Genomic DNA, 23,529 nt, shown 5'->3' with positions numbered 1-23,529 from the left:
GTTTTATCAAGTTTTTTTCATGGATGTTAGCATCATGGTTTTTCGCGGAAGCTTTTTTTTCAATGGAATTTAGTAAAATCCTTTAGCAAAAATGCGAAAATGCTTTGTTGAATTTTAGCATTTTTGAGGGGTCCTTTCGCATTTTGCGAAAAAAGCTACCGTAGCGGAAACCCTGACTACCACACACACTACACGAGCAAGGTTTGCAACTTTCCAGTGAGAATGTTCTGCTACACACATTCCATAAATAAGCCTGCATTTCACAAGTTAGGCAAGCACAAATTTCCTTTCAAGCGCAATCAACATAGCCTTCTAATCAGTTTACGAAGATACACAGCATGAATTTTGTTTCTTTCAAGTATGAATGCGAGAATGTACGGTTAGGCAAATCATCATACTTACTCCATGAATAAAATGCGTTTCAAGTATGAGTAAGGCAGTGAATATTTAAATGAGATGCCTGTGCGAATACTTCATCGCATGCATCATAACAATTTATATCTTCGACCCCCCCCCCTTTTATCCAGTCGGCTTATAATTTTGTTGTCCAAAGGTGTGATAAAAACAGTTCTTAGGCAGAGGAAAACCATAATTGTCAAGAGAACTAGTATCACAAAATCGAAGTGTTTCTGAATAAAAATTAGGGAAAATCTTGCAAATGGTAAAATTTTAATTCTTGCTTGAACCCAGAAAGAGAATAAGAAGACAGAATTTGAATGGTCAGAAAAGTGTTTAATTTCGAATAAGAAATTAAGGAGAAATAACAACAACAAAAAAAGATTAATTAAAGCTTCTTTATATATATATATGAGTCGCTCAGAAGTCAATGCGGTTAAGTCCAAAACACAACAATTGAGAAAATTAATGTTTTTCGATACATTAGTTTTTAAAATTCTTGGTTTATTAATTTAATTAGAAAAGTGTATAAATTTTTTTTTTCGAGGTGTAAACTCTGCAAAAAAACAAGATATGTACAGGATGTGTAAATAAAAACGTAAGTATTTATTAAAATAATGACAGCATCTTAAAAATTTTAGGACTTATACCTTTTGGCAGCTGAAAAAGATAAGAAATTTATGTCTACTAGTATAAACGAACTTTTATTTTTCTCAATCATCACTAGATACAGTGACTAATAGAAAATAAACTGTTGGATTATTTCAAAAATTGTTTTTTACTTCAAAACTGGAGTGGCACTTTTCTTTGTTTTAGGAAATGAAAATAAAATAAATAAATTTAAAAAAAAAACACATTTTAAAAAAATACTTCAAAAAATACCATACTCCCTTTTTTTGGTGAAAAAATACTACCGTAGTATTAAAAATACTACGTCTGGCAAACCTGAGTTACTATGAGTTTCTTGTTTTTCAGTGTTACCAACAAATATCGAAAGAAGATGAAGAATTGAATTTTTATTTCAAAGTTTATGTAAAAAAATATTGATAAAAGGTGGACTTATTCACAATGGCTACTGAAATTATTATACAATATATTCAGAAGCTATTAAAAAAAGGGCTGTCTAACCTAGAAAAAAGTAACCAACGAGTAAATCCTTTAATAACTAAGAAGATTATTATTTATTTCATCAAAATGTCCAAAAATCAGAAAATATCAAAAAATGGACTTAACCGCATTGGCTTCTGAGCGGCTCATATACTGTTCATAAAATATGAAATTATTATAATTTTACGGAAGAACACTTTGTTAGTGTGTAATCGTAACAAAATGAACGATTTAGATTTGTGAAATAGTCAACTGTACTTAAAATATTTTTAATTTAGGAATACATATTATGTAACGCAATACGAAGTAATAAATGAAAAGTAATTTTACTTGTTAGCAATAAATAATGATAACCCTATATTATATAACAGTTCAAATGCGAAACTTTTTCAGTCGATATTTTTAAAAATTTCGACGTTAACGTTAAGATTGAAATCCACCAACCTCTAATATCCCTCTCTCTCTTTTTTTATTAATTTTTTTATTGCTTGTCACATGTCACACACGAGCTCATAAAATAAAGATCTCAAGAGAGAAAAATAAAAATTTTCTACTACAATGAATAAATGATACATAAAGCAGAAAAAAGTGAAGAAAAAAAAAGTTCTGTATAACTTTCAAAACAATAGGAAATTCGAAAGGAAAAAAAAAAGAAACCTTATTTAGTTTTTAGATAAAACTAGCCTTTTCAGCACGCTGAATTTTAACTTTGTAGACATCAGGAATGCAATAACTAGTGGCATTCCGGCCTATGATAATTTTTATTAAAAATTTAACTGTTAATAACTCTATGGATAATTATTAAATGTCAGATTTTTTTTATTTAATTTTTATTTATTTTTTTTTTATTTAATATTTGAGATCTCATTTTTAAGATTCCAAACACTATGTGAAGTAAAAAAGAGTTTTTAAAAGTTTAAATATAAGCAGATATTCCTTTATTTTTTCGTTTTAGTAATCACTACGGACTAAAAAGAAGATGCTAAATCCCCTTTGATTTTAGAGCAAGCGACAAGAACACAGTAAATTCATCTAGTTCAATGGACATAATAAGATAAGTTATTTAACTCTAAATAAAATAAGTAACTTAAAAAATCTAATAATAAGTCGATATAAATGCGGATATGTTTATTCTTATCTACTCGTTACTTTTTAAAATTATTTTATGCATCTGTTGATCATGTGTGAATAAAATAAAAGTGTCGAATAATCAATCACGTTCCGTCGCAAGGGCTTGGATAGCCTGGTTGGTAGGACATTGGACTCGTGCTCGTGAGAACGGGAGTTCGAATCCCACCCGCCGAAGAAACAGTATTAAATGGTAACTGATTCACGTTAAATCTATTGGGTTCACAAAGTCCTCCAAGTTCCTATAACAAAACAATACCTATCGGGGTTCTGAATTGAAGATTTATCGTTCTCTGGTTCAGGTCAAAATTAAGATCTGTGGATGAAGGAATGGGTTCACCCTGTAAAACAGACTATGTCTTAAATTAATAAATCTGTCTTAAATTCGCTTTGGTTTCCCAAGCAGGCTGGCTGGCACTGGCAAGTGGCGATAGAAATAACCGGTCCGTCGTATTGTACGTAAGAAAGGTAGCTAAAGAAAGAACGAGAGCTCTACTTCCAATTGGCGAAACGTGATGACATGAAAGGACCTAAATGAATGGGGGTCTGTTTCAGAAATACTTGTACACCCCACCTTCACTTTGTAATAACTCTCGGAGTACACAGATTTTTCACGTTATTTATTTGTTAAAACTTAGTAATCCTCAAAATGTTACAGATGGTGACCTAATCGTCATTTTTGTAAGAAATAGACAAAACCGTTCTCCCTCCTTGGTACATGAAATTTATCGCCATTTTATCAAACTTTCAACCTCTTTTTTACATTAACTGACGCAAAACAAAAAGAATAAAAGCAAAAAAATAAATAAAAACTACAGTTTTTAAGAGGATCTAATGAGTAAAAACTATTTTATCACATTTATAACAGAAAATGTACGGCGCATCCATATCGTAACGAGCTCTGATCTTTCAGCGATGAAAAATGAACCTTAAGTTATCGTTTAGGTCTGTAAAAATTAGAATTACTATTTTCTCGTTTTTAGTCCTCTTGGAAGTAAACCCCCATATTCGATTCATCAATTTCCTTATGTTCTAAATAAAGTTCAAACTTACGAGGACTTTAACTGCTATAGTCTGTTTGAAGAACTAGTTTGTTTTCAAAAATCATATTATATAATATATCTACAAATAATCATTTGCATGTAATCACAACAAAAGAGCACAATATTCGTTAAACAGAGAATTTATGTCTTAAAAAATAATAAATTTAAGTTAGAAAATACGATATGGTTAGGTAAGTCAGTTTTCACGAAAAAAAAATTTAAAGGAATTTCACAAGAACTAACAGGCAGTTATCAAACATTGCGAAACAATGAGAAAGAAAAGAGTACCTGTGACTAATTGCGCATTTAAACTTTTTATCGAATTCGAAGTTAACTACTTTTACACTTCAAACGCATTGCATTAAATACTAAAAGGGACGACAAACAAATATGCCGTAATAAATCAGTTACCTAAAAAGTTAGATTAATTTTTTAAAAAATTCAAATTTAACACATGAGGTATTTAGGATTGATATAAAAGTAAGTTTATAGTTAACTAATCACGATTTCCTGAAAGATAAAAAAAAAACTTAGGGGAATCGGTTGGGCATATACCAATAATGTTAAAATTTATCTTTTTCAATGTACTTTTTCACACTATCTGAACAATATATTGCTTCAGTTTCTACATTATACATTCTGTGAAAAATGCATGTTTACATAATGATAACTGTCAATGTATATCTTCGGTAGAATTTTTTTAAAAAAATTATGAACTGAGAGCTTCTAATTTTTTTAAAAGTTTAATCATTTTTGAACAAAAATCTTTCATGTCTCAAAATGTATTCTTTTTAATGCAAAAATATTATCACAGTATTCAGCTGATATTATCTCAAATATCGCCAAAAAATTTCAAAGCGATATCATAAGTAGTTTCTTAGAAAATGTACATTGAAAAGATCAGTTTCAGCATTATTGATATATGCCTTACCGACTTCCTTTAATTTTTTTAAAATTATTTTATACATGTTTTAAAAATATATTGTTAAAAATATATTATTAAAAATATTAAAACAATATTTATCAATATTAAAATTGTAAGGCGTTGATTTAATTTTTTAAGTAACTAAAAGGTAAAAAATTTGTAACTTAAGAAATAAGAGATTTAAAGGATTTAAGGGATTTTAAAGGATTAAAGGATTAGGATTAAGGATTTTAAGGATTACAGAATTATTCAAGATACTAAATTTTTTTTCCTATTCTAATGCTTTTCATGCAAAAGAAAAATATTAAAGAAATTATAAAAATATGTCTGGTTCTAAAATATTGTACAGTCTTGAAATACAAAATCCTTAAGCTGTCTCCTGCACGCTATGTGGAATTTAGGTTTTTTCTTGAAACTTTAACTTTCTAAACATACAAACCTTTTAACGATTTTGAGATCACTAATTTATTTTTCCGGCGCGACTTGCTGAAGACAAAAATTGCAGTTGAACTTGAAAGCGGTTTTCAGATATTGGACGCCCCCTCCCTCCTGAATAGCTTTAAAATTGACATTAAACTTATTCTTGGCTTAGACGTTTATATAGGCAATAGAACTTGGCTAACTAATCACGTCAATTGCAATTCTCACTTTAACGTTGAAAAGATATTGTTGAATAGTCTACCAAAGTAAAATTCATAGAATAGTATTGGTAAATTTCCTTTCTGTAATGTGACAGTACTTAATACAAATTTTTAGAATATCTGTTAAAAGAGGAAACCCAAAAGTTAGGAGTCGCCAATTAATTTCAACTTAAATCTGGTGAAAAATAACTAGTGATTAATCTGGGGAGAAATAACTACTGAGGAAAGAAGGATTAAAAACATAAAACTTTGTTTGGAGAAAATAGAGTTGAAAGTCAATCATTATTGAAACACCTTCAAGTTTCATTGTTTCATTCGGCAATTAAATAGTCTTAAACGCATTTTCAAACGCGCTTTTATCAGTTATGATTCGTTAAATTTCAATCGCACTTTGTTTTTTTTTCCACTTAAATATTAATATGAGACTTTCAATGCTCACACTTTTTTATATTTCATGTTTGACAAGTATTCGAAAATTGTATATTAAGGGTAGTTAATACGGAACACCCTGTACTACTAGATAATATTTTATTTGGCATAATGAACACGGAAAACTATTTATCTTACGAGATTAAACTAAGTAAGTTCAACTGGGTTGAAATAGTTAATATTTATAATATCTATAATAAGTGATGCCGATTAAAAAGATAGGTATCTGTAAAAACTATAGTAAATGACAATTTCGTAGAAATAATGAACTTCAGAAATTTTAGACAATTTAGTTTTACTGTATTTATTTTGAAACTGTGCTATTCTTGCATTTAAAAGATTTAACTGTAGAAATAGGAAATACCTTATTCATAAAATTAAAAAGCAATTCAGCTCAAAAAATATATTTTCAGTAAAATTAGAAATGAGATGAATAGAACCAAATATGCTAATCTTAAAATAAATTTAATGTTTGAATATTTTACCATAACATTTGTTTTGTCGGTCTCAAATTACCTTCAAAGTTAATATAATTTTTATTTTTAGATTATATGAGACAAAACAAATTGAAAAAAATTTTTTATTGGAGGATAGAAAATCAGTCCACTGATCTTTTCACAAGACTGAATTCAGTCATCAGGACTAAAGAGTGGCATCCATGAAAATATCAAAAGCATGTAATAAATTGTTGCGGATTGATACTTATTAATGATCTATATTTTCAAAGCTATGGTGAACCAAGTCGTTATAAAAAGAGTGAATCAAGTCCTCAAACTAATTTATCTTAAATTATAGGATTCAACTAGGTTAACTTATCTCAAAACTATAATGTATTGACGTGGTTTATTTCAGATCAGAACAATAATGATCTTATTAACAAAGTAGCGAATTAGAAGTACCAGAAAAAACCGAAATCGGGATGCTTCGATGGGCCAGTTCGGATCAGAAAAAATTTTGCTATAAAAATCCCTACAATTTGCTAATACATCAAACATATAAAACCATTAAACGTTATTTTGAGTAAATTTCAAGCGTTTTTTAAATTTTATTTAGTCATCAGATATAACATGTTAGAAAAAATGTTACTTAAAATTAAGCAGATTTTCTTTTAAAACGATTTTTCAATTTCATGATGTGTCAGCGTTTTTCATGAAAAATGGGTAGTAAGTTTCTTTATAAGTTAACAAATTTATTAAGTCAACAAATGTAATATTTTTTTTCAATAATATTGTAACATGTAAAAACGGTTTAGTCATTCTCTTACCTAATTTATAAAAAAATATTTCAAAATAAGTTATTATTTTCATATTTAAATTTATTTAAAGACATCATGTGATTTTTTATATTCAAACAATACACGGTTTATGAAATTATTTCAAGTTAATAACTTACAGAATTTTTACTTATGATATTGTTCTATCAGATTCATTTTACAAATATATAGTGAGTCCTTTTAATTTCGAATCGAAATATTATTCAGACTTTAAACACACACTTTTTTTTTTACAAAATTATCAAAAAATACTCTTGTTTTAGAACGAAATGACTCTTAAAATTTTTTTTTTTTGAATTTAACATAGTTCGAAACAAAAATGAACTTATTATTTAGATGTAACACTGAATTTATTATTTATATGTAAATTTATTATTTAGACGTAAATTTATAATTTAGACGTAAATTTATTATTTGAATGTTAATTTATTATTTAAATGTAAATCTATTATTTAAATGTAAATCTATTATTTAAATGTAAATCTATTATTTAAATGCAAATTTATTACTTAAATGTAAATTTATTATTTAAATGTAAATTTATTATTTAAATGTAAATTTATTATTTAAATGTAAATTTATTATTTAAATGTAAATTTATTATTTAAATGTAAATTTATTATTTAAATGTAAATTTATTATCTAAATGTAAATTTATTATTTAGATGTAATAATGAATTTATTATTTAGATGTAATAATGAATTTATTATTTAGATGTAATAATGAATTTATTATTTAGATGTAATAATGAATTTATTATTTAGATGTAATAATGAATTTATTATTTAGATGTAATAATGAATTTATTATTTAGATGTAACAAGGAATTTATTACTTAGATGTAAATTTATTATTTAGATGTAATAAGGAATTTATTATTTAGATGTAACAAGGAATTTATTACTTAGATGTAAATTTATTATTTAGATGTAATAAGGAATTTATTATTTAGATGTAATAAAGAATTTATTTAGATGTAACAATGACTTTAATATTTAGATGTAACAATGACTTTAATATTTAAATGTACCATTGAATTAAATATTATTGATATTACAATGAATTTAATAATTTAGAGGTTACAATGAATTTGATATTTTAGATCTTACAATGAATTTGATATTTTAGATGTTTCAATGAATTTGATATTTTAGATGTTACAATGAATTTGATATTTTAGATGTTACAATAAATTTGATATTTTAGATGTTACAATAAATTTGATATTTCAGATGTTACAATGAATTTGATATTTTAGATGTAACAGTTTAATATTTAGATGTAACAATGAATTTAGTATTTCGAAGTAAAAATCAATCTAATATTTAAAAATAAAATTTAATATTTTAGTGTAAAAATGAACATAATATTTCAAATTCAAAATTTATTCAATATTTCAGAGTAAAAATGAACAAATTATTTAAAAATAAAAAAATTAACTTACCTCTTCCAGCATGCATGGAACAAAGAAGCTGCTGTACTGAATGGGAGGAAAGTCAGTTAATTTTACAGCTCCAAATGCCGCTTCCATTTCAGTATTATTTGAGGCGGTCATTTAAAATTTCAACAAAACGAGTTTATTTCACAGAATTAGTGTTTTCTCACAGTAAGTAGAAATATATCCATAAATATAAGGCAAACAAAATAATCGTTAGAAAACACTCTTTTACGAGAAATTGCTCCTCTTAACACTTATTAATCCAACATGCACACATTTTCACTTCAAAAGATCAGCACTATTCCGTTTTATTTTTCTTTGTATCAGAGAATATTTGGAATCTGTCCATGTTTTTCACAGAAGAAAATAGAATTCGGTATGTTCGCGCATGGAAGTTAATAAAAATTGGTTTGATTTCCTATTAAGTAGTTGATGTTGCCACCTATGAATTTAATTTTCTGAAAGAACACAATTTATTTTAAATATCGTTTGAAAACTTTTTATAAAACACATCACCATAATTTTTTGAGTATGCGGAACTGTTTTAGTTAAGTCAATGGAAATCTGCTTCAATGACGGAACATCATAAATAAATTTTAAAATTTATATAAATAACAAAAATAAAAGATGAGTAAAATTCCATTTAAACGATGGAAATCGTCTGCGAAACTTTATCTCAAGAGGAGTGAATATCGTCAGGAAATTTAATTTAAAGGATTGAATGAACTTACATTGAAAAGGCAAAATGAAATTTTATTCAAACGACAATTTTTTATTCAAGGCAAAGTGATTAGTGTAAAGAATACAGAGAGGAAAAATAGAATGATGTTTTGATGAAGTGTTAAAAAGCAATTCTACTCGCGATAAGGACGATGGAGGAAATCAGTTTTTTATTTTGTATGTGTCAATGTAATCGGATAACGGCGCTCTGTAAATAGCCGAGAATACATATACTCGCGCTTTAAGGCGGGACCGCAGTTTCAGTGACGTCAAAAAACAGGTATACAGCTTCCTTTTAGAAAAATATTCCATTAAAAAAACAGCGGAAATTATAGAATGTGGATAGGCTTTAAAAACAGTCTGCACAACATCACACTCGGAGAGTAAAATTTCACTTTCATCCTAATTGAATACATAAAAAATAAAATGCGCTGGCGGTTGCGTATTTTATGTCATCGTTTGGATATCTATGAGGACTTACTCTTTTCATTAAGAGCAAAATTTTGCTTACTTTTTAATCTTTAAATTGAAGCTTAATGGTTTAGGGTTCGAAAACTTCAAAAATTTTGATGTCAAGTGTACCAACGTAAATCTCTTTAATACTTTATTTATTAATTTTTTTATATTCTTTTTCATTTATTTTTATTGACAAATTTGCATGCTTGCGTCCTTAATAAAGGATAAACCTTTGCCAAATAGAAGGACAGATAGCACATTACAATGAAGGACAAAGTGAAGATACATTCAGCGTAACGGCGGGGTTCGAACTCATTACCTCCATGCTTTGCAGAGCATTTGGAGAGCGATACCTCTCAGTCAGGAAGTCCCGATTGCTTTTTTTTACTTATTTATTGTTACACATACATATGCAGGCTTGTGTGCTCAATACAAAAACGGTTTAGAAACTCGTGTAAATTTGAAGAATAAACAACATCAGTTGACAAAAAAAGTATTGGCACACTAAGCTAATTTGATATTCTTACAAGACAAATCAACCAACCTCTAATCCGAACTATGATTTTATTTATCTTATTCATAGTAAGTCCAGCAGTAGACTGATCGTTAAGACACGGTTCCCAGCAGATCATTGAAGTTAAACTTCACTGACATGCAGCCAGTGTGTTACCACATGGATCAGTCTGCGAAGGGTCCGATGGTGTGCGGTATTGGTCCCCGTTAAACTGTTCTACCGTAAAGTGCTCGACTTCACGCGCAGGTCGTCGGGCTGCCGATGCGAAGATGTCATCCCCTCTGCAGAAGATCAAAATTGTGATGGCAGGTCTTCGGATCATCCTCCGTGATGTTTCCCAGACAGTCGCCTATATCCCATTGTGCAGCTCTTGAGTAACGTAAGTGAACTAGAACAATCATCATAGTAAAAGTAAATGGAAATAAAAAGCACACTTGCCTTAACATAATTTGAAACAAAAAACTTTAACGTTTTTTTGCAAAAATAGTATTAGCACAGTTAATAACATAAATAATAAAATTTTGCATTGTCGGTGATTTGCTTTTTAATAACTTATATGCAGTCCATTGGCCTTAATGACTGACTCCACTAACTTTTTGGTGACATCTGGTAATATATTATTCCAGGAACAAATTTATGCAGATTTTAAAGAATTTCTACCTTCTACCCGTAATGTGGTTATTTCTTACTTCTTGCTCTAGATGCTGCCAAAGATGTTCGATCGAATTCAGGTAGGTGAGTAGGTACTTTATTTACATCGCACTAGAGTTGCACAATGGGCTATTGGCAACGGTCTGGGAAACATCCCTGAGGACTGAGGATGATCCGAAAACAAGCCATCACAATTTTTATCCTCGACAGAGGGGGTGACCATTCGGATTCAGATCAGTAGAATTAATTTAAAAAAGTTAATTTTATTTATTTATTTATCATTGCACTTACATTTCGAAGTACAGTTTATCACTTATCCATATCAAGTTGAAGAACAGACAGCACAAGTTAGATAAGGACATCACAATGATACATCCTTGGCAGCGGCGGGATACGAACTCGCTACGTCCAACCTACAGATCATTTGATAAAGAGGCGAGGCCGATTTGCCAGGTAGGCCTTTAAGCTATCTTTTTAATTGACATAAATGTCATTTAACTTTGACATTGACTAAACTTGATTCTGCTGGTGTTTGAGATTCTCTTACATCTTTTTCCAGGGATAGATTGAAAAAAAAAAAAAATAGGCAGCAAAGTGAGTTTGCAAAATATAACAAAATAGAAAAATATAACAAAAAAATGATATGAAATGTGTTGAAAAATGTGACAAAATTTTAATGCTAGATTTTACACTTTTAAGACATTCATCAATATTGTCGTTATGAAATATAAATTTAGATAACTCATCTTTAAATTTTGTTATTGCTTTTAAAGTAAGCAAAGAAGAGGGTTGAATATTTTACAATTTTAAGATCTAAGCATATAAAGTCTTTATGAAAAAATTATTTAGGAAAACAAGAAAAACCGGTAGAAACGTTTTTTTCTTTCTTTCTCCCTGAAGTATAAATTTACGACACATGATGCGCAACTGCTTTATGGTTTCATTTTTTACAAAGTTACAAAAAATATACATTAAAGGCTGTTGTTACGGAACATCATGTTTATAAATCATGATACCGTTTGATGATAACGTGAAATAACTAGAAAATTTTCCTATCGAAATAAATTTTACATTAAATATTATTTTTACGGATCATGTAATTTAAAATTGGCTTTTTTTCCTGAATATTTTAGCGAGTGCTCCCCAATCTGCCCCATTTAACATTTATTTTTAAATATACATATTTTTTACCTCGTCAAAAAGTAAGTTAAAAAAAAACAAACATGCAAATTAGGGGGAGTAAATTGATATTAAAAGGATTAAGAACAAACGCTATCGAAATTTATCGAATCACTTCACTAGTAATGAAGTCGTATAGATAAAACCTTAAAACCAGTTTGATTGCCTGATGAAGCTTGTAGTTTTTCTTAATAGCCGCCTTTTAACAACTCTCTCTCTTTCTTTTGACAATTGAACAAGGGATTTGATGTTTTCAGTCTCACCTTACTCAGTGGTGATTCATTAGATTCCGTTACTTTTTTTGATTTTTCATGTTTAAATGTTAATTCTTGACCCTGTGCTTGCTTTTTCTATTTCATTCTTGACAAGAATTCTAAAAATATTTATTAAGGGGGGCCATTACGAAACACCCTGTATATTAACTCTATCGCAACATTCATTTTTTAATTTTTTTAAAAAAATTATTTATAATTATCATCAATAAAATAATACACAGCAGTAATCTTTATCGCTCTTTAAAAAATAATTTTTGGAATTGTGACAAAACTTGGAAAATGTTTTATTCTATTTTAATAGATTTGACCTATCGTTTCACAAAAAAATCGTCAAAGATTGAAGCTTAATTGTTATTGAAATTAATATTTAATATCCAATATTTAATTATTATAACTAATATTAAACAATTGATAAGTATAACCAACATTTAAAGCAAATTCTTGTTATAAAAACTAATTAGAATTGATTAAAATATTTTTATTTTAAAAAGTAAAGAAATGAAGTCAAAAGTGATATATTTTATTTATCAATTCGGGTCTTAAAAATATAATAAATATTTTATTTAACCGAAACTTCATATGTCTCTTTGTATTGAATAATTTGTTCGTTCCGATTTCCTGAACTGAACAAAGGATTTAATCTGATAGAATAAAGTAATAAATAATAATAATAAATAAAAAGTAGTAAATAACCAAAATTTAAAGCAAATTTTTATTATAAAAACTAATTAGAATTGATTAAAATATTTTTATTTTAAAAAGTAAAGAAATGAAGTTAAAAGTGGAATATTTTATTTATCAATTCTGGTCTTAAAAATAAATATTTCATTTAACCTAAACTTCATCTGTCTCTTTGTATTGAATAATTTGTTCGTTCTGATTTCCTGAACTGATTAAAGGTTTTAATCAGATAAAATAAAGAGAAGAAAATTATCTCTGAAGGAAAACAGAACACGAATGCATGGATTCCCACGTTGCAGGTGTAGATTTTCAACTCCGGTTTGACTGACATTTTAATCATAATAATGAGCTATGCTACTGTCATTGAACAATTTTTTAAACAGTAAAAAAATAATTGTAGAATTAATCTCCTGTTTAAAATGTCAATGCGATAATAGGTACAATAGGATATATTTTGCTTTTAAAGGAAACATCTCAGTTAAATTTCACGATACATTTTTTTTTTCTTAATTTTTGTTTCGAAAGGATTCGTCATTTAAGACATTTTCCTGCATTAATATAAAATGGGAAAATATGATGAACATTATTTTGACGCATACAGTACATTAAAAAAATAATAAATAGACCATCTCGAATAACTTTTTATCTAGAGATCTGTGCTTTTCATATTTCTTCACTAAAAAAAATAATGATTCTTATTTTTTTTAAAATTTTCATTTCTCTTTCTTTTGCATTCCTAGATTATTACAACGATTCATTATAATGAAATTTTTATATTTATATTTTACAATATTTTATTTGAAATAATAAGTAAATAATGGATAATTTATTGGATTTAAATATAAGTACAGATTTCTAAAATGTTAAAAAAAAAACTAGTAAAAAATCATGACTCTCGGAACCCTTTTATCTCTTCCACAGAACCCTAGGGTTCTTTGGAACACCATCTGAGAGCCGATGTTCCAATTCTAAGGCATTATGGATGAACAAGGAATGTGTCCGAAGTGTATTTTCTCCCCGTCTTATTCAAGCTGATCTTTTATAAAAATTTTTTTTAAAGAAATGATATGTTTAAAACATTTTGTCTACTTTGCATTAATTACAGAAACATAAATTGTTGAAAATGTAAGTTTTGGTCAAAGAAGAAAGCGTAAATCACAGAAATTTTGCCAAATAAGCTATCTGTGAAACAAAACCCGATTTGTGAGTTACATTCCTTCTACCTTCCTAGTAAGATCTTTTTATGATGTCATAGAAAAATTAAATTCACAGTAGAATTCGTTGACAGCGTAAACAGCATCGTATTCATTTAAAGTCTGATGTGGCAAAAATGTTTAAAAATAAATATTTTTTTTAAATATAAAAATCAATACCGATAATAACTGAGATCAATAACTGAGATAATAACTATAGATCGTGCCAATGAAAAACTGGAAACGCACCCTCTACCTTAAAAATTCCCTTGATTTCAAGCAGGCTTGCAGATATAAGGGGCATAAAAAGAGCAGTGGTGGCTCAGGGGATAGAGCGTTCATCTTCCGATGAGGTGAACGGGGTTCGAAACCCAGCAATGGCTGGTTGATACGAATTCTGCACCCGGCTCGTACCGTCCAGAGTGCTGACGCAATATATCCTCACTGGTCATTGGTAGTCGTAAACTAAAAATTAGGTCAGCTGTTCAACAACGGTTATAAAATAAAATAAAATAGTTAATTTTTGCAAACTTTTTTGCTTGGATTAAATTATATGTATATTTTTAAATAAATTCATATTAGATAATACATCATCATAATTCAACAAAAAAAATATAATTACTTTGACAAAATTTGACTGGCATTTACACACAGTTCATATATACGTTACAACTTTAAAGTATGAGATTTGTTAAAGAATTTTCCTTCTACGTAAATCTTTCCATCACAAATTAATTAATTCAGAAGGATAAAAATTTAAAATGGAAACACTGGACATTTTAATAAAAATTCTGCTTTTCAGTCTTTCTGCATTAACGTATTTTTATCATTATACGATTTTTTACAAAAATAAGAAAGTGTAACCGAGTGATTAAATTTAAGACGGGATTTTTTTTTTCAGTCACCACGTAGCGAATGGAGACTGCTTATTTTCAGGTCTAGTTAAAAGTTATAATTTCCAAAAATTGTTGATTTTTGTTTATTTCTTTTAAATCTTCTATTCGCTTCATTAAAGTAGGCAACGTTGTGTTTCGGTAAATATAGCTTTAATTCATTAGCCCCAAAATAATTAAGATTAAAAAAAATGGCCTTGAATTGTCCGTTTTTAATCCTTAATAGATGGTAAAAATCAAATCTTATGATGCTATAAAAATAATTTTCTAATCCAAATGAAATCCCGAATTTCATTTTCAAGATAATCTGTCTGTTTGACGCAAGACAATCAGATACTTTACACGTGCATAAATGGAACAATAGCAGATCTGACGTTAATTCATGATTTTATTACCTGACTGTTGTAAATAATATATTCATACTTTTGAAAGCTTCAATTGACAAGTTAATGATGGCGGCGATAAAAATCAATCGAATCGAAAAACAGAACAATGACTGTACTAAACTAGCTTAAATATAGATTAGTCTTCACTTAATTCTAGTTAGAAAAATAGAATCATTTTCTAACCGACACTTATAGCCATGTGCAATTAGAGTTCTATCTGAATTGGCTTAAATGCCAGAGGAAATCACCAGCTTTATTCAAATATTTCCACATTAAAATAAATATCTAACAAGTAATAAGTCAGTAATTTAAAAATTAGCTTTTTTGACTACAACGAAAGTACTTAATATAGTATTTAATATTGATTTTAAAGGCTTTATGACAACAACCAGGAAAAATTTAAATAACGCGGTAAAGATCCTAAAGGGATGTTCGAAATCTCACTGCTTTACTTTACCAATTTTATTTTCTGAGAACAGAAATTCCTGGCTAAGATTTTCTAACAAAACCAAAACCAAAAAAAAAAAAAAAAATAATAACTAGACAGGTAAAATGGTAAATTTTCAAATGGCTTGGAAGTTTTTGAATTTTTCAGAATCGAGCTTTCAATGTTCCTGCCGGTTTCAAGATAAAATGCGGTTTACAAGCTCGGACAACGTATTTACACCATGTGAGATATCGGCGATGAATTGGAGTAGCTGCTTGACTTTGAAAGTTTCACTGACTTAAGACTGTAGTAGTAGCACTTAAGTCAACTGTCAAACAAAACAAATAAGAAATGTGTAAGTTCAAAATAAAAAATCAGCGATTGTGTCTTGAGGGAAAAACACACACATTTTTCTTGAGATTTTGAATTCTACTTGAAATTTTTTCCTTTTTAATGTAACACATATTAGAAATTAAAAAACAAAGTCATAACAATCTCACAAAACTACCTTTCTATGAGGGCAGAAACTTTTTTTTTGGAAACGTCCAAATAGAAACCAGGAGATTTGAAGGAACCACGAAAAACACTGTTAAGTTGCAGATATGTTTCTGGCAGACATCGATTGATGAATTCTGGGAGGTTACGACTAAAATATCTATTTTTTGATATCGTAACTGTTCTATTCACACATGTGAGTCCCGCAGTGAACTGATCGTTAAGACGGTTTCCAGCAGATCGCCGAAGTCAAGCAACAATGGCTGCGGTCAGTGTGCGGGTGGGTGACCACTTGGTCAGTCTGCGTAGGGACCGAGGGTGTGTGGTATTGGTCCTCGTTAAACTGTTCTACCGTAAAATGCTCGACTTCACGTGCCGGCCGTTGGGCTACTGAAACGGGGGTGACATCCCCTCTGCAGTGGATCAAAATTGTGATGGCATGCCTTCGGATCATCCTCAAGGATGTTTCCCAGACCGTCGCCAATAGCCCATTGTGCAGCTCTAGAGCGACGTAAATGCACAACAACAACAGCAGCAGAAAGGTGAAAATATATAATATCCTCAGAACGTATTGGTTTAAATTGGTGTTGACGCCATAGGTGTGACTTAAATGTTGCATGAATGTTCTTTTTGGTCTTTAAATTGCTATAGGATAAAGGGAAATAATTGCAGTGACAGTTTTTGGTTATACAGGAGCTAATGTATACCAAAATTTTAGGTTGGAGATTGATTTCCTCATGTTCTTTTAAAATTTCAACATTCCATATGTCAATAAAGGTTTCCAGCATGTTTTCTAAATGGGATCATTCTAAAGAGAATTTTTTTTTCAGTGTTAATTTTAAGTTCCTTTAAATGGAACGTCAAGTTGAGAAAAATGAGCATTTTCAACATATCCCTCTTTTTTATTTTGATCAAGGTTCGACGTATGACCATAAAAACTGCTCCAGACATTTCCGCTGTGCATGTTGAGGGTGCCATGGCTAAAGAAAGGCTCATGATTGGTATGCCAAATTTAAAAATGGAAATTTTATCCTCAAAGTTCTAGTCGTCCAATTGAGTTCGATGAAAAGCGATAAGACCAACTTTTGCAAGAAAATTGCTGTCAAACGAGGAACAGGCTGATCAAAGTGATACCCACCTGCTTATTGACCATAGATCAGAGATGTCAAGTCGTAGATCACAGACTGCGGTTGAATGGATGGGTGATTACCTTCAAAACAGCCTGCAGAAGGACCAAGGTTGCGCAGTATCGGTTCTCGTTCTGTTCAATTGTTCTACCGAAAGTTCTCGACTTAGCTAACAAAGAGGGGCTCCTCTAGAAGAGAACCAAAATTGTGATGGCATGCCATTAGAGCTTCATCTTCAAGGATTTTTCGCAAACTGTCGCCAATAGCCCATTGTGCTGGTTACAATATTTTCGCCATCTGGTTAACCGTGGGAGATGTTCCTCTCCATGCACTGCAAATACAGTTTAGTTCCATCAAAAAGTCCTCCACAAAGGGAAGTTTGTCCTAATGCTTGATACAGGAGATTCATTGTCTTCTAGGTTGGGTGCAAAATTACAAGGTTACGGAAATGAATACCCATAGCCGTAAACTCAGAATTGGGTCGATTGTTCAACGCCAGTTATAAAACAGAATAATAAAATAGCCCATTTTGCAGCTGTAGTGCAAAATAAAAAAGTGCTACAGCAACTATTTCAACAATTTAAAAAAAATAAAATAAATAAACTGTGGAAATTTCGCTTACTAACCCAATATAAACACTTAAAAAAAAAAAAAAAAAAAAAAAAAAAAACAGAAACATAAATGTTATCTTTTTTTAAAATTTTATTAAGAAAGAGTCAAAAATAAATTAACCACAACTTTACAGAGAAGAAAACATGCTACCTGCTTAAAACCATTAGCTCACATTCAAAATTCATTGTTAGGCATTTAAAGCAAATAAATATTTTTTTTTCACTTCAACAAAACACATCATACAACATTCAGTTATACTATACATGTTCTATGCAAAAGTTAAAACTGAATATACTTCAACAATGACAATTTGAATAAGAAACAATTTGCTTCTTATAAAACGAACAAATACAATACAGTTCAACCCTGAGAAAAAACTTAAAACATTTAAATCTGATACAATTAGTAAAAAAAAAAAAAAGTTAAAATCTTTCTCCATATTTTAAATTTTTTTGACATTTGGGGGGGGGGGGGATACACACACACAAAACAAGGGCAGCTTATAATAAAGTAAAAAGCAGATTGTTTAAAATTAGTTTTTAGGTTTTAAAACCAGCTCAATCCATTTTCGAAATTTTTTTTAGAAAATGGTGAAAAAAAATTCTGACGAGAGTTCATATCAAGACAACTTATTTTGTTATCAAAATTTCAAATTTTATTGCAATCCCAGAAAAGTATTTTGGATGCATCCAATTTTGACGTGAACCACAGTAACTTTTGTCAGCATAAAAAGATAATTATGCATCTATAAACAGAAGAAGTATTTTTGCTTTCAGCTCATTTCAATATGAACCAGATCATTGTAATCATACACAATTCATCAAAGTATATGTAAATTTACAAAGTATTTTGACTGATTTTAAGTTTTAGTTAATTTTTTAAAAATAGAACTCGGTTAAAAAAGTTTTTTTTTTTTTAAAGATCAGAATCATTCTATCAAGTATTTATTAACAACAGTTAAAGAATCTTGCGTATCAAGTGGTTAAATAAAATTCCTAAAGCAGAAATTCTTAGGAAAGCAAAACAGAAACAGATTGATCCGGAAATTAAAAAACGTAAATGGATTGGCCAAGAATGTAAACCTGAAAAATTCTGGCCACAAATAGAGTGAGATGGAAAGCCATGATTGAAGCCTTATTCTCCAATTTGGAGTGAAGAGAAAAATGAATGTATGCAGAATCATTATAGGTTAAAAAATTTCCATAACAAAAAATGAGAATAAATTATTTTTGATGAAAAAAGAAATCGAGCTGGTTTGAAAAAAAAAAGAGGCTTCTATCTTGCATGAAAGTTTTGGGGACATAAAAGTAAATTTCAGGCAAACAGATCATGAAAATTGTCTTTTTTTTTTTTTGTCATTTTGGCAAGTCACCAATATCAGTTTCTTAAAGTTTATAAAATCTCACCTCTTCCCAAAAGTTCTAACATGTCAGATTTCCTCTTTGTTGTATTTAAAAAAAAAACCTTTTTCCAGCCTGATAACTTAAAAACAATGAATTTGGCATGTAAACTGTGAATAAGTCGTTTAATTTACAGTTCTTGAAAAATAGGTTTATAACCAATTACGATGACAGTATAAGCAAAATGTCTGCAATCGACTTTGAGAGACATTTCAAATCCAACATTACTAAATGACTTCATTTTCATAAGTTTTAATTTGAGAGCATTTTGTGTGTGTGTGTATTTATCTTACAGACAAAAAATTTTTTGTTTAATACATTTTCCAGAAAATTTTTGATTCGAAATGCATTACAGGCATATAAGTCGACCCTAATCGTAATTTACGGGTTCAAAAAGTCGACTTATACACTGTAAAATATAGTAGTTTAAAAGTGGGATAATTACTCATGAGACGTATAATCTTCTTGTAAAATTTTCAGGATAGCATTTTGTATCAACAAAGAATCTTCAAAGTAACTGGCACTCTTTTTACTAACTGTATATTTTAACAACCTATACAAATGTTAAAAAATGAAGCCTACTCTCCATATAAATTTGAGGAACAATTTGCAATGTATAAAAAGTATCAGAAATACATTTATTCAAGCCACATTTTTAACAGAATTTGTTAACAATAATGTTACAGATGAAAATTTTAGCTAATATATATAAAAAAAAATTAATGAATAGAAATATACAGACAAGCTGCTCACATTTCAACATATTATTTTGTTAAACATGAAAGACTAAAATGATAAGCAGTACGCCACATTGAAGCTTTTTTTCTCCTCTATCAATAAAATAGAATGAATAGCTGATTGTAAGTAGGAGTAAAAATACACATTTCAATAATGCAATGACACTTTCTTAAATTATTGACTGAAATAATTGGGGTTCGAAAATATCGTGACAAGTTGGTTCACTTCAAATAAATTTAGGTTAAAAAATGCCTAGTTCAATAATTAATTGCAACAAAGACAACTTTCAATAACTCGGGGTCTTTTATTTCTTTACCATAGAAAGAAGCAAACGAGGGGAAAAAAGAGCACATTCTCTTAACCTCTTATAGAGAACATAAGTAGGGTAACAGTTGAAAATTACAAATAACTTCTATAAAATAATATTAATACTAATAAATATAAAATAATATATAATATAATAAACTTAATTTTTGCTGGATTTTATTTATATAACACTCTTAGCATCCTGCTGAAAAGCTTAATAATATTCTAGACATAACACCCTTAACAAAATTTGGCAGCTTATTAAAAATGCCATAACATAATTTTTGTGAAAATAAATTAGCTCAAATTTCAGTTAAGGGGGGAAAAATGAAGCAATCATTAGATATATTTTTACAGAGATCTGTAAAACTAAATTAATTCAATTGTAATTTTAGAATAAAAGTTGAGAGTCAAGAAAAATATATAAAATAAAAATTATCTTCACCGGGTTTTAAGGCTATATAAATTTTTTTGAATATAAATTTACATTAGTATTTCCTCTCACTCCAACTGCATCATACCGCATTAGTTATTTTACGTGAAAAAAAGTACAAAATTTGTAATAACAATGAATAAAATATTTTCATTTCAAATTAATTCTCTAACATGTCAAAATTTAGTTTGATCAAATAAATGAAAGCTTAAAAGCATTTTCCTTTCCATGTCAGTACACATAGGATTTCCGAAAAAAATATATATAATTTACAATACACTGTATCAAATACACTTTTGCAATGTAAAGTATTTTTAAGGAAATAGCATCTCAATAAAATCACATTAAGAATAGTAAAATGAAGATAAAAACAAGGTAAGAGAATCCGGATACAACACTTTCACAATAACTCATAAAAAAAGCAATTATGTATAATGTCCAAACTGCAAGTCATTACATTAAATTATTTTTTTATTTTAAACATTTTTATGAAATTATATATATTTTATTTTTAAACATGTTTAGAAAACTACCAAATATTAGAAAAATTAAAAATCCACTATCACCATTAATTAATTTCAATGCACTCATAGTATTACCCAGATGCACATTAAGTTCCCATATAACACAATTAACTCTTACCCAAATATAATATTATCCTCAAGCAAAGAAATATTTTATTACAAAATTTAGATTAAAATAACCCCCTTTAGAATCAATTAATGCACAAACTCTAGGCATTTTATTGGTTAGTTTATACAAAAATTTTGGATCCAATTGTATAACTGATTTTGCATAAAATGATTCAGGGACAGAAAAAAAAAAAAATTGTTTTTTAACTATGCGGTAAAAAAATATTTTTTGCACCCTAATATGATGTTTGGTACAGAAATGAATGGAAGCGGGTTAACTAACAAAGCCTGCCACAGTACTGCATTAAAATATTGTATTTTGTCTTTCATGCAAAACAGACGTGCATTAAAATTAATGAGGGGATATATACATACATCAAACTGAATATTACATAAATGCTCTTTTTCTCCATTTCATCGGCCATGTTTGGTTAATAAATAGTCTTCGACAAAAATACAAATTTATCTTCTAATTTTGTATCCCTTAAAAAATGAAACTCTTTAGATTTATAATGAGAATATATATGCTAAGCGAAAATTTAATTTGTTACTTATGATTGTTTTATGATAGGCTAATAAATTTCATTGGCAAATTTTTCACCATTTCCCCATATATTTGATCTCATCTAAGAAATGAATAAAGATAAAAATGATCAAAAAATATTTTTTCATTGTTTTTTTTAGTAAACTAAAAGTTTAAGTTATTTATAAATGAAGAGCTCTGTGGAAGAATTAACATTCAGAAAATACTAAACTTCTTAGATATATTTTTTTATAAAATAAAAAAAAAAATATATGTTTAAAATATGTAAGTTCTTTTATTTGAATAACTTTAAGTTAAAATAAGAGTAAAAAGTTTAATTTTTCAACAGATGCCAGGAAACCAGTTATTTGATGTTCAAACCAAATTTAAAGCTAACTTTAAACCAAAATAAAATCTGTAAAAGTGTTTTGGTGCTACTAAATGATTAAACTTAAAAAATTTCTAAAATTTGTTAGACAATTTCATAATTCTGCGAGTTATTAAATTTATTTTTCAATCCGTATAGTCCACACATTTATCACTTTCTCCAAATATATTAGTTTGAAAGTTTTAATTATTTTGACTAGTCTTTTTTTTTTTTTTTAAGATATAAAATGACTTTCTCAAGATGTGTAGTTGCATAGTTAACATAACAAGAAAAAATTATAACGACTCGATTGCAGAAAAATTCACTGCAAAAATAATATTGGTAATAAAGAAAAAAGGCAACAACATTAGTTTAAATAAAAATATATTTCTTTATTTCACTTCACTGATTTGAACTTGTTCATTGACTAATATTTGCTAATTACTAAAATGATTAGTAATTTATTTTTCGAAAATACTTTTGAGACTACAAAGCGTATGCAAAAAATTTAAATAATTATTAGTCAACTTACAATAACAGCTTTTTACCCCATAGAAAATAAAACATATTAGCTGCATAATATGACAGAACATGAAATTTAGAGAAAGATATTTTATATTTATGGATAAAAAAAAAGTTTTTTTTATATGCATATATTGAAACCTAGTATTATATTTTAAAACAGACATTTGTTTTTGTATGTGCATAAAAAAACGAATAAATTTTTCATGTTTATTCACCTTAAACAGTAGTTCTTAAGAAAAGTTGATTATATTTAATACAACATGCATCAGAAAGTTTAGATATTTAACTAACCAATTATTGTGATGCATTCATGAACTTAAAGATTTACTGCATAATACAGTGAAACCATGATTTTACGTTTTTCATCAGACTAACATTAAAAAAAAATGCATAAAATGGGATAACGTAAAATCAAGGAGAAAATATAATTATATTTTTCAAAAATTTTCACTTACAAGATGAACTACTAAAGTAAATCGTGAGAAACTTAAGTCACACGATTTTTTTCCAAAGGACAAATGTTCCCATTGGATATTGAGAAGCACAAAGTGTTTCATTAAACCCATATTAATACACTTAAGTGGACACTGTCCAACTATGTAAAAATCAAATTCA

At 28.4% G+C, this 23,529-nt stretch overlaps 1 protein-coding gene across 2 annotated transcripts in view; it reads right to left on the bottom strand.

The window, feature by feature from the left end:
* The window catches only part of IP3K1 (inositol-trisphosphate 3-kinase-like protein), a 152,565-nt gene extending 143,196 nt beyond the window's left edge, over window positions 1-9,369 (bottom strand). The window contains exons 1-2 of one of the 2 annotated variants that reach the window (XM_071180618.2): window positions 9,113-9,310; window positions 8,388-8,839 (exon numbers count right to left, since the gene is read on the bottom strand). In XM_071180618.2, the coding sequence (XP_071036719.1) occupies window positions 8,388-8,498 (111 nt within the window). In that variant the 5' untranslated portion in view covers window positions 8,499-8,839; window positions 9,113-9,310. Of the gene's footprint in view, window positions 1-8,387 lie in introns of both variants that reach the window. The other variant, XM_021148028.4, reaches the window with a different exon arrangement.
* Window positions 9,370-23,529: the final 14,160 nt, after the last annotated feature.

This window comes from Parasteatoda tepidariorum, chromosome 8 (genome assembly GCF_982258835.1).
Source record: "Parasteatoda tepidariorum strain Cologne lab strain chromosome 8, Ptep-v5.0, whole genome shotgun sequence".
Classification (NCBI taxonomy): Eukaryota; Metazoa; Arthropoda; class Arachnida; order Araneae; family Theridiidae; genus Parasteatoda; species Parasteatoda tepidariorum.
The sequence above is the reverse complement of the archived record's forward strand: the minus strand, read 5'-3'. Positions and strand labels throughout refer to the sequence as shown.